The sequence below is a fragment of the Hypanus sabinus genome, chromosome 2 (genome assembly GCF_030144855.1).
Source record: "Hypanus sabinus isolate sHypSab1 chromosome 2, sHypSab1.hap1, whole genome shotgun sequence".
In the NCBI taxonomy this organism is placed as follows: Eukaryota; Metazoa; Chordata; class Chondrichthyes; order Myliobatiformes; family Dasyatidae; genus Hypanus; species Hypanus sabinus.
The window spans coordinates 191,066,977-191,079,354 of NC_082707.1; the positions used below are offsets into that span (position 1 = coordinate 191,066,977).

General features: G+C 43.8%; 1 protein-coding gene across 2 annotated transcripts in view; it reads right to left on the minus strand.

The window, feature by feature from the left end:
• vipas39 (VPS33B interacting protein, apical-basolateral polarity regulator, spe-39 homolog) overlaps nucleotides 1-12,378 on the minus strand; it is a 92,631-nt gene that overhangs the window by 35,926 nt on the left and 44,327 nt on the right. For both annotated transcript variants that reach the window (XM_059961793.1, XM_059961786.1), the window contains exons 10-11: nucleotides 2,432-2,534; nucleotides 947-974 (exon numbers count right to left, since the gene is read on the minus strand). In XM_059961793.1, coding sequence (XP_059817776.1) covers nucleotides 947-974; nucleotides 2,432-2,534 — 131 coding nt within the window. The remainder of the gene's footprint in view (nucleotides 1-946; nucleotides 975-2,431; nucleotides 2,535-12,378) is intronic.

Sequence of the window (12,378 nt, forward strand, 5' to 3'; positions counted from 1 at the left end):
TTGTAGCACCACTCAGTCAGATTTTCAGACTCCCTCCTATCTGCTGATTTGTCACCACCTTTGATTCGGCCAATGACAGTGGTGTCGTCAGCAAGCTTAAATCTGGCATTGGAGCTGAGCTTAGCCACGCAGTCATAAGTATAAAGCAAGTAGAGCAGGGGGCTAAGCACTCCATTATCAGTGCAAATGGAGATTGTGGAAGAGATGCTGTTGCCTGTATGAACTTTTCCCCAGGGTAGGTGAGTACAAACTAGGAAGCACAGAGTCGCAAGAAGGTGCAGAGGGTAGTGGACATAGCCCTCCCCACCATTGAACATCTGCAGGATTCTGCTTCAAGGCAGCATCTATCACCACTGATCCTCACCACTGAGGTTAGGCTGAAAGTACAGAAGCCTGAATCCCCACACCACCAGGTTCAAGAACAACTCTTTTCCTACAACCATCAGGATCCTGAACTGATCTGCACAGCTCTAACCCAACCTCAGCAATGATAGACTACGGCCCACCTCCTCCATTTCCATGGGCTTGTCATTGTTTAATTTTGACACTAATGTCTTGTCTTGCACAGTCCTTTTCTTTATGTACATGCTGTGAAACTGCTGCCAGCAGGGTGATGATACAGGAGACCTTTACGAACAGCTTCTTCCACTCTGCTATCAGATATCTGAACAGTCTGTGAAACCATGAACTCGACCCCACTATTCCTCTTTTGCATTCTGGTAACTTAGAGTAATTTTCATATCCTGCTCTGCTGTGCTGCCCCAAATTTCCCAACAGACGTGATTGATAATAAAGCTGATCCTGATTTTTCATTGTACCTGTTTACCGTACTGGTGCACGTGACAATAAGTTTGACTTGACTACTAAATTGAGAATTTTAAAATATCTTGTTAATTAACTGAATTTAGGACTCATTCTGTTGTGGTCCAGGCTCTGGGATACTTACTGCTGCCTCTTCTGTCCTCCCCAGGGCTCTGTATTGAAAGAAATAAAGGATAATTTCACTATCCATGCTAAATTCATAGGATACATATTGATTTACAGAATAACTCTGACTGAAGCCCAACTCATCCATATCTGGTATAACTTTATCTCTTTGAAGCTGCCCTCTGCTGGATCTGATGTTGCAGACGTTTTATGTTAAAATCTAATTCCACACTCCTGTTACAATGGTAATTAGTCATCATCAAATGCACTCAGAAATCCCAAGCTGACTGAAAAATTCAGAGGTGATGGGTGGGGGACTGTGGGGCTAGGGAAAATGTCAGCACAGACAAGATATAATATCAACAGTTGCTTGAATAACCAGGGGATTCACTTTATGTTTCAACACTCCTGTACAAATTTAATTAGTTTATTAACTAGCTATGAATAACGAAACCTGTCCTGACCTAAGGTAATCCACCCTTTGCAAATTCTCACATACATTAAAAAAGCACTTCTCAAGCTAGCAATAATACTATTACTAATAATAATATTTCATGATATCCATGAATAATATCTATACACTCAGTGGCCACTTTATTAGGTAACTCCTGTGGCAATTGAGTGTATTTTTGTGGTGTTTTGCTGCTGTAGTCCATCCACTTCAAGGTTCAATGTGTTCTTTTGTGCATCACTCCTTTTCACGCTACTGGTGTAATTTGTGGTTATTTGCCTTCCTGTCAGCTTGAACCAGTCTCCTCTGAACTCTCTCATTAACAAGGCACTTTCACATCCAGAACTGCCACTTGCTGTTTTTCTTTTGTTTTATGCACCATTCTCTGTAAATTCTAGACTCTTATGCATGAAAATCCCAAGAGATCAGCAGTTCCTGAGATGCCCTATCCACCCCGTCTGGCACCAACAATTGTTCCATGGTCAAAGTCACTTGGATCACATTTCTTCCACCATTCTGATGTTTGGCCTGAACAACTGAACCTCTTGACTATATTTGAATGCTGTTATGTATTGTGTTGCTCCCACATGATTGGCTGAATAGATATTTGCATTATCAAGCTAGTGTACAGGTGTACTTAATAAAATGGCCACTTGAGTGTGTGTGTGCGTGTGTGAATGTGCGTGTGCGTGTGCGAGTGCGAGTGCGAGTGCGAGTGCGAGTGCGAGTGTGTGTGTGTGTGTGTGTGTGTGTGTGTGTGTGTGTGTGTGTGTGTGTGTGTGTATATTTCCCATTAGTTCCCATATTTCCCATGGGTAGAGTTAGGATGATTGTTCAATGAAATTAAATAATTATAGTGTGTGCCCTATGATGTGATATGGATTACCATAGAAAATGGACAATTCAGATTTACAGAAAAATTGGCCTACGGACAATTATTAGAAATGGAGCCCTTACACAACCCAGGGACTGCCAACTGCTTCCTTGTCCTGTATTCCAAAATCCAACCAAAATGCCAACAGGAAGTATGGAATACAAGATCACACGTCTTACCTGAGCAACTCCATCAGTAGTTTCTGTTCTCCCGTCTCCTTCAGATAGTGGACAAATTGCTGCAGAGCAAGCTGCTTGTATTGCAGCTCTCGAAACAGGACCTCTGTAAAACATAGGTATGCGTTTGCAATCAGCAGGACAGAATCAAAATGATACCTGCAAGTCAAGTCAACTGCTACGAAGACATCAAGGACTTCAACAAACAAGAGACTTTTAAAAAGCAGCCTATCATTCTCTATTGCAATAGTCAGAGCCATGAAATGTTCCAGAAGGTGACTATTTTGCCATTTCCACTTCCAAACTCTTCAGACGTTTATTCAGCTCCATTTTATAAGATTATAGAAACATAGAAAATAGGTGCAGGAGTAGGCCATTCGGCCCTTTGAGCCTGCACTACCATTCAGTATGATCATTGCTGATCATCCAACTCAGAACCCTGTACCTGCTTTCTCTCCATACCCCCTGATCCCTTTAGCCACAAGGGCCATAATTAACTTCCACAAGGACCATATCTAACTTATATAATTATGTAAGATAAGGTTAGCTTTACTTGTCACATGTATATCAAAACATACAGTTGGCGCTGTAAACCAACTGTGCTAACCGCAACACTACTGTGTCACCCTGTAGTTAATCCACTCTCATTTATTTAATTATTTATTGAAGGTGGATGACGCCGGTAATGTTAACTCTTACAGCCAATCCCTGTTCCTTGACGTGAGTTGCTTGCTAGGCCACTTCTATAAGTTAACCGCACTGTGGGTCTGGAGTCACAAATGATCCAAAGAGGATAACAGAACTCCTTTAAAGGACGAGTCAACCGATTAGGTTTTAAGAAGTGAAACAAATAGGTTCACGGTTGTAACTATTGATACTGGCTATTATTTCACATTTACTTACTGTATGTATAAGTACATTTTATCCCATAAAATACCAGCATAACAATCCCGGCAGTACTATTGCTCCTCTCCTTATTTCCCAACAAATTATTCCCTCTCATGCACCGCCCTTCAACTCTGTTTAAATTCTATCACCCCTTACCCGCACTAAGAAGTAATATACCGGGAACAATATCCTACCAGCACATCTTTGGTGTGCAGGAGGACACTGGGGAAATAAAGCACATGATTGCAGGGAAAACATGCAAACTTCACATAGTGTAGTGCTTGGCGTAATGTTTAACAGCACCAGCGATCAGAAGAGTGAGGGTTCAATTCCCAACTCAGTCTATAAGGAGTCTGTACGCCTTTCCCATGGCCTTGTGTGTTGGCATGATATGCAACAAAAAAACAGCACAAAGGACAAAGGGTCACCCAAAAATAATTTAGAGGTTAAAGTACAGATTTAGAATAAATACCAGCATGTATCTACAATGTAAGCAGCATTATAAACAGTGGTTTAAAGTGTTTACACTGCAGTGCAGTGAGTGAGATAATAGGTGGCATCCGTCAGTCTCGAGAGACCATGGATCTGAGCCTGGTGTTTCCAGGGCGCAGGCCTGGGCAGGGTTGTACGTGAGACCGGCAGTTGCCCAAGCCGCAGGCCTTCTCCTCTCCACACCACCAATGTTGTCCAAGGGAAGGGCACTAGGACCCATGCAGCTTGGCACCGGTGACGTCACAGAGCAATGTGTTGTTAAGTGCCTTGCTCAAGGACACAAACACGCTGCTTCAGCTAAGGCTCGAACCAGTGACCTTCAGGTTACTAGTCTGATGCCTTGCCCACTAGGCCACGCGCCAACAAGTGAGGTAATAGAGGGGGGGTAATAGAGCTGGTACGCACATGTTTTGCAAGACAAAAGGGAGCAACAAAGGGTCTGTGCGCAGAGAGGTGAGCTAAGCAGTCAAGGGACTCAACTGGCAATGACAGCTTGGATATCTCAAAATAAGATTTCGGCTTTTCCAGAGAGAGACAGGAAAATATTTCTTCAACCAGGGTATGACTAAGATTGTCCATAAGGCATAGGGGCAAAATTAGGTCACTCAGCCCATCGAGTCTGCTCTGCCAACTCCATCATGGCTGATCCTGGATCCCACTCAACTCCAAACACCTGCCTTTTCACCATATCCTTTGATGCCCTGATTGATCAAAAAACGATCAATTTCTGCTTTAAATACACCCACGGACTTGGCCTCCACTGCAGTCTGTAGAAGAGCATTCCACAGATTCACTTCTCTGGCTAAAAAAATTCCTCCTTACCTCTGTCTAAAAGGTTGTCCCTCAATTTTGAGGCTGTGCCCTCTGGTTCTGGATACCCCACTATGGGAAACATCCTCTCCACATCCACCTTATCTAATCCTTTCAACAATCAGTAGCTTTCAATGAGATCCACCCCACATTCCAGTGAGCACAGACCCAAAGCTGCCAAACGTTCTTCATATGTTAACTCCTTCATTCCCAGAATCATCCTCGTGAACCTCCTCTGGACTCTCTCCAATGATAACACATCCTTTCTGAGATATGGCTAATGACTAATAATTGGAATTATCACATAAGAGAACTGTTCAGGTTCAGTCACTGAATACTGTGGTCAGTAGACTTTCAGATGAATTTAAGGATGATGTGGGTAGAACAGGAAAGAGGCCCTGTGGTAAGAGTTCAGCCATGATGGAGCAAGTAGAAGCATTTGAATGGCCCCACATCTGCCTCTGTCTCTTACATCCTTATTTTCATCTGCTGAGAGACGCAGAGGTAACGGTCTAGGTTTATGATCTTACATCAGTATTTGGTGACATGAGGTTAAAGGGAAGCATATTTATTCATTGAGATACTGCTGAGAGTTGGCCCTTTGAGTCATGCTGTCCAACCATCCCCAATTTAACCCTAGCCTAATCACGGGACAATTTACAATGACCAATTAACTTACCAACTGGTACATCTTTGGACCGTGGGTGGGAAACTACAGCACCCGGAGGAAATCAGTGTGGTCTCAGGGAGAAGGTACAAATTCCTTCCAGGCAGTGGTGGGAATTGAACACAGGTCGCTGGACTGTAAAGCATCGTGCTAACTACTACACTACCATGTCACCCTGAGTAACCCCGGAGGGTCTCTCCTGAGTAACCCACCCCTCCCCTGTACAAAAGGTTCTCCACTGCTCCGTTAACGTTTTGAGAGTGCATAGGCTTCATTAACTCCACTGCATGCAACAGTGCTGTTGTGTGGCCAAACAAGAATATCAAACTTCATCATTACTGCCTGACCTATTAATTTCAAAACCAGGACAAGGTTACTGTCCTCAAAAGGTGATTATGCAAGAAAAAGCTGGTGGGAAATTGTCTTCATGTAGTATACCCATTAATCCTTTTCTCAGGTACAAGTACTGCAAAGTAAGGTCTTCCGACCAGCTGGCAGACATCTTCACTGGGCAAAACTATCCAATGATCTCAGTGATGGACACAATGCCCACAGGTCATCTTACTCAATCCTGGTTCCATTATTGTTACTCTACCAGTAATACAAACAGCTAAAAGCTCGCTCCATGTTAAGTACTAAAGTCTGAACTAGCCACAACAGCAAGTTGGTGTAAATTTGTAAACATGAAAATCCACTTCTTCCTTGAGCAGAGAAGCCCAACCACATTCCCTCCACCACCACTCTTATTCACATCATGAACATCTTCTCCTTCAACTCCACTCACTGCCTCTAGAATAAAGGTGTGGCTGTGGGCACCCACATGGCCCCTGGTTATGCCTGTCTTTTTGTAGGATATGTGGAACAGTCTTTGTTTCAGTTCGACCTGAGTCCACTCCCTCAGTTCTTTTTCTGATCCCCGAATGACTGCCCTGCACGCATTCAGAACTCAACAATTTCATTCCAGTTTCACCCTGACTTCACTTTCACATGGTCAGTCAGCTCTCCCCTTCCACTTCAGAATCTATCTCTGTCAGAAGGGACAAGCTAACTAACAACCATTGTGGACCTACTGACTGCTACAGCCACTTTGTCCACTCTTCCTCCCATACCTTCTCCTGCAAAGACTCTATACTACTCCCCCAGTTCCTCCACCTCCAGTGTATCTGCTCCAAACAGGTGGCTATGAAATGGACTTTTCTTCCTCAACAGTGGCTTCCATTTCCCTAATGCTAATAGATCCAAAGACCACATCTTTGCAAAGAACCCTTTCAGCCCTACTCCTGAGCTCAGATCCTATAGAACGGTAGATTCAGGTCTTCCCATGCAGCTGGTGGCTTTACACCAGAATGCCTGCTTCCGCTTGACAAGCTCTTGTCTTGGGGCCTTGACCACAAAATTCTAGGCCTACACTTCAGTGCAAGTACTGAGGAAACGCTGCACGTTCGGGGACGTATCACTCGGATACGACATGAAAGTGAGCCCCGAGTCTCTGTATGCTCTCTCTCAGCAGTTGTTGCCCCCTGGGATCTGGGATCAGTCTGAACCCTGGGGCTGTCTTTGTGGAGTGTGCACATTTTCTCCATGCAGCCAGCACCTGCTTCCACTCAATGTTCCAGTTTCCTCCCACATCCTAAAGATGAGCCAAGAGGTTAAATGGACACTCTAATTAACCCCTTTGTTAAGTGCCAATTAATCAAAGTGAAGTTATAGGACATGAAAGAAAGAATGTTCCAAATGTACAGGGGAAGGGAAGAAGCAATGGGACTAATAATATTGTTCTACAAGGGCCAGTATAGACTCAAGAACAGAATGGCCTGCTGTGTGTCATAACTACTAAGCAAGAGAAGATCTCGTGGCAATATTTTGAAGAAAAGCTTCTATTTAAGTCTTAATCAATATCTCTAAAACAAATTAAGCAGTCAATGTAACATTGCTGCTGTGGGATCTTGCTAAATATGGATAAGGTGATGCTTTTTGTTTCATTACAAAGGTTCGCTGGTTGAGAATCCTTTGGGTTTTTTTCAGAAAGGAAAGTAAAAGATGCTATATAAATGTGAGCCATTTTTTCTTCTAACCCTCTCGTTGCTCAGGGTGGTTAAAATACACTCAGTGGCCACTTTATTAGGTACACCTGCACATTAATGAAATACCTAATTAGTCAATCATGTATCAGCAACTCAATGCATAAAAGCATGCAGATGTGACCAAGAAGTTTGTTGTTATTCAGACTAAACATCAGAATGGGGAAGAAATGTGATCTAAGTGACTTTGACCATGAAATGATTGTTGGTGCCAGACTGGGTGGCTTAAGTATCTCAATACGGCTGATCTCCTGGGATTTTTATGCACAACAGTCTCTAGAGTTTACAGAGAATGGTATGAAAAACAGTAGGTATCTAGCAAGCAGCACCTTGTTGATAAGAGAGGTTAGAGGAGAATGGCCAGACTGGCTCAAACTGACAAGAAAGTGACAGTAACTCAAATAACCACACATTACAATGCTGGCCTTCAGTCTATGTCTACAATGATACCAACCTAAACTAATCCCAAACACAAGAGATTCTGCAAATTCTGTAAATCAAGAATAATACACACAAGATGCTGGAAGAACTCAGCAGGTCAGGCAGCTTCAATGGAGACGAATAAACAATTGATGTTTTGGACTGAGACCCTTTGTCGGTACTCATCCCATCTGCCTGCACAGAGTCTATATCCCCCCCTTTCTCGGCCTGTTCATGTGCTGATCAAAATGGCTCTTAAGTGTTACTCATCATATCTGCTTCCACTTCCATCTTTGACGCCATGTTTCAGGTATTAGCCACCTGGAGCTTGGAGATGAATGCCCTCAAAATGGTATAGATGCATATTGAACTCAGGAGAAATATGCCTCTTCCCCAAACACTTACCATCAACAACTCTACAGTTCCAAGGAAAGTATATAAATGTCACCATATAAAACCCTGAGATTAATTTTCTTGTGGACAATCACAGTAAGTACCAGAAACACAATAGAATCAATGAAAGACTGCACCCAACAGGGTGGACCAACAACCAATGTGCAAAAAAACAATAAACTGTGCACATATAAAAATAAATAAATAATAAGCAATAAATATTGAGAACATGAGACGAAGAGACCTTGAAAGTGAGTCCACAGGTTGTGGGAACATTTTAATGATGGGGCAAGTGAAGTTGAGTGAAATGACATTCCTTCATGATGGCAACAGTGAGATCATGGCAAGGATGATGGGAGTCCCTGATGATAGATGCTGCTTTCTTATTATTTCACAAGACCTCATGTGGGAGAACAAATCTCCTTTATTGGCAAAAAGGCTCGGCAGAGCGGCAGTTGGAACAAGTCATCTTTCCCAGAATGTACTATTGCAATTCCACACTGCCATCATAGAGAGCATTCTGACATCAGCCATTCCTGCCTGGTTTGGTGCAGCACCGTGGAAGCAGAGTCCTGGGCTTTGGCTAAGTGGGCTTCGGCGTAAGGGGACTTCGGTAAGCTTGTGTGATTGCTCGCTGAGTGCTTTTTAGACTTATTCTATTAATCCAGTTCAGGTATGGGGGAGACAGTCAGAGCAGTGGTGTGCTCTGTATGCAGTATGTGGGAGGTCAGGGTCAACACAGTTGTCCCTGATGACCACACCTGCAAAAGGTGCGTCCAGCTGCAGCTCCTATCAGACCGAGTTAGGGAGTTGGAGCAGGAGCTGGATGAACTACGGATCATTTGGGAGGTGGAGGCAGAGATAGATAGGAGTTATCAGGAGGTAGTCACACCAAAAAACCAAGAAGTAGGCAGATGGGTGACGGTCCAGAGAGGCAGGGGGAGCAGGCAGAGAGAGCAGAGCACCCCTGCAGCCATTCCCATTAACAATAAGTATACCGTACTGGATACTGTTGATGGGGATGACCTACCAGGAATGAGTTGTAGTGGTCCTGCCTCTGGCACAGAGGTTGAACCCTCAACTAGAAAGGGGAGGAGGGAAGAGAAGAGAGCGATAGTTTTAGGGGACTCTATAGTTAGGGGGGCAGATAGGAGATTTTGTGGGGCAGATCGGGAGTCTCGGATGGTATGTTGCCTCCCTGGTGCCAGGGTCCGGGACATCTCAGATCGGGTGCAGGCTATTCTTGAGAGTGAGGGCATGAACCCAGATGTAGTGGTCCATGTAGGGACCAATGATGTAGGTAAGGTGAGTGAGGGGGTCCTGCTTAGAGAGTTCAGGGAGTTAGGAATGAAGCTGAAAGGCAGGACCTCCAGGGTGACAATCTCGGGATTGCTACCTGTGCCACGTGCGAGTGAGGCGAAGAATAGAATGATTATGCACATTAATATGAGGCTGAGAGCATGGTGCAGGAAGGAAGGGTTCAGGTTTTTGGATAATTGGTCTTTGTTCCAGGGACATTGGGATCTGTTTCGAAGGGATGGTCTACATCTGAACCGGAGGGGTACTAACATTCTTGCAGGAGTATTTGCCAGTGCTGCTCGGGGGGGTTTAAACTAGGTGTGCAGGGGGCAGGGATCCAGATCCAGAGGGTTGGTCAGAAGGTGCATGGGGTTAAATGTGTAAGGGTAAAAAGACCCTAATGGGTGTTGTGTACAGGCCCCCAAACAGTAGCGTGGATATTGGGTACAAGTTGATTAGGGAGTTAACATCGGCATGTGCTAAAGGTAATGCAGTTGTTATGGGAGATTTCAACATGCAGGTGGACTGGGAGAATCAGGTAGGTGCTGGACCCCAGGATAGGGAGTTTGTGGAGTGTCTAAGGGATGTATTTTTGGAACAGCTTGTGCTTGAGCCAACCAGGAACGAGGCTATTTTGGACTTGGTGATGTGTAATGAACAGGAATTGATAAGTGATCTTGAAGTAAAGGAGCCATTAGGAAGTAGTAATCATAACATGATAAGTTTTTATCTACAATTTGAGAGGGATAGGGGCAGATCAGAGGTGTCAGTGTTGCAATTAAATAAAGGAGACTACGGAGCCATGAGGGATGAGCTGGCCAAAGTTAAATGGGCGGATGCCCTGGCAGGAAAGACAGTGGATCAGCAGTGGCAGATATTCTTGGGCATAATACAAAAGATGCAAATGCAGTTCATTCCAATGAGAAGGAAGGATTCAAAGAGGGGGAAGGGGCCACAGTGGTTGACAAAGGAAGTCAGAGATTGTATAGCATTAAAGAAAAAGAAGTATGACAGGGCTAAGATGAGTGGGAATACAGATGATTGGGAAAGTTTTAAGGAACAGCAGATCTTAGCTAAAAAAGCAATACGGAGAGAAAAAATCAGGTATGAGCTCAGTCTAGCCAGGAATATAAAAGGGGATAGCAAAAGCTTTTTTAGCTATGTGAAGAGAAAGAAGATAGTTAAGAACAATGTTGGCCCCTTGAAGAATGAATTGGGAGAAATTGTTATGGGAAACAGGGAAATGGCAACAGAATTTAATGCATACTTTAGATCTGTCTTCACCAGGGAGGACACAAGCAATCTCCCAGATGTATGGATGGGCCAGGGTCATAAGATATCAGAGGAATTGAGACAGATTGACATTAGGAAAGAAACTGTGATGAGTAGACTGGTAGGACTGAAGGCTAATAAATCCTCGGGTCCAGATGGTCTGCATCCGAGGGTTCTAAAAGAGGTGGCTCAGGAAATTGCGGATGCATTGGTAATCATTTTCCAATGTTCCTTAGATTCAGGATCAGTTCCTGAAGATTGGAGAGTGGCTAATGTTGTCCCACTTTTCAAGAAGGGAGGGAAGGAGAAAACGGAGAACTATCGCCCTGTTAGCCTAACGTCAGTCGTGGGGAAGATGCTTGAGTCCATTATTAAGGACGAAATAGTGGCACATCTAGATGGCAGAAATAGGATTAGGCCGAGCCAGCATGGATTTACCAAGGGCAAATCATGCTTGACTAATCTGTTGGAGTTTTTTGAGGGTGTAACAAGGATGTTAGACGAGGGTAAGCCAGTAGATGTTGTGTACCTAGATTTTCAGAAGGCATTCGATAAGGTGCCACATAGGAGATTGGTGAGTAAAATCAGAGCTCATGGCATTGGGGGCAGGGTTTCAACATGGATAGAAAACTGGTTGGCAGATAGAAAGCAAAGGGTAGCAGTGAATGGGTGTTTCTCAGACTGGCTGGAGGTGACTAGTGGGGTACCACAGGGCTCTGTATTGGGACCACAGCTCTTTACGATTTATGTCAATGATTTAGATGAGGGCATTGAAAACTATATCAGCAAGTTTGCTGACGATACTAAACTGGGTGGCAGTGTGACATGCGAAGAGGACGTTAGGAGAATACAGGGAGACTTGGATAGGCTGAGTGAGTGGGCAGATACTTGGCAGATGTCATTCAATGTGAATAAATGTGAAGTTATCCACTTTGGAAGCAGGAACAAGAGGGCAGAGTATTGTCTGAACGGTGTCGAGTTAGGTAAGGGAGAAATGCAAAGAGACCTAGGGGTCCTAGTTCACCAATCAATGAAGGTGAATGAGCAAGTGCAATAGGCAGTGAAGAGGGCAAATGGAATGTTGGCCTTTGTTACAAGGGGAATTGAATACAAGAGCAAGGATGTTCTTTTGCATTTGTACAGGGCCCTGGTGAGACCACACCTGGAATATTGTGTACAGTTTTGGTCTCCAGGTTTAAGGAAGGACATTCTGGCAATTGAGGAAGTGCAGTGTAGATTCACTAGGTTGATTCCTGGGATGGCAGGGCTGTCTTACGCAGAGAGTTTGGAGAGATTGGGCTTGTACACGCTGGAATTGAGGAGATTGAGAGGGGATCTGATTGAAATGTTTAAGATAATTAAAGGATTTGATAGGATTGAGGCAGGAAATATGTTCCAGATGTTGGGAGAGTCCAGTACCAGAGGGCATGGATTGAGAATAAGAGGTCAACTTTGATGGACACTACAGATTTGATCTTTATCTTAAATCCTTGTCAGAAGGGATTAGTAGCTTTTATTTATAATATGATTATGAAGATACAACCAGAAATATCAGTTAGAATTAAACAAGAATGGGAAAAAGAACTTCAATACAACATATCAACAGATAAATGGGAAAAAATTTTGCA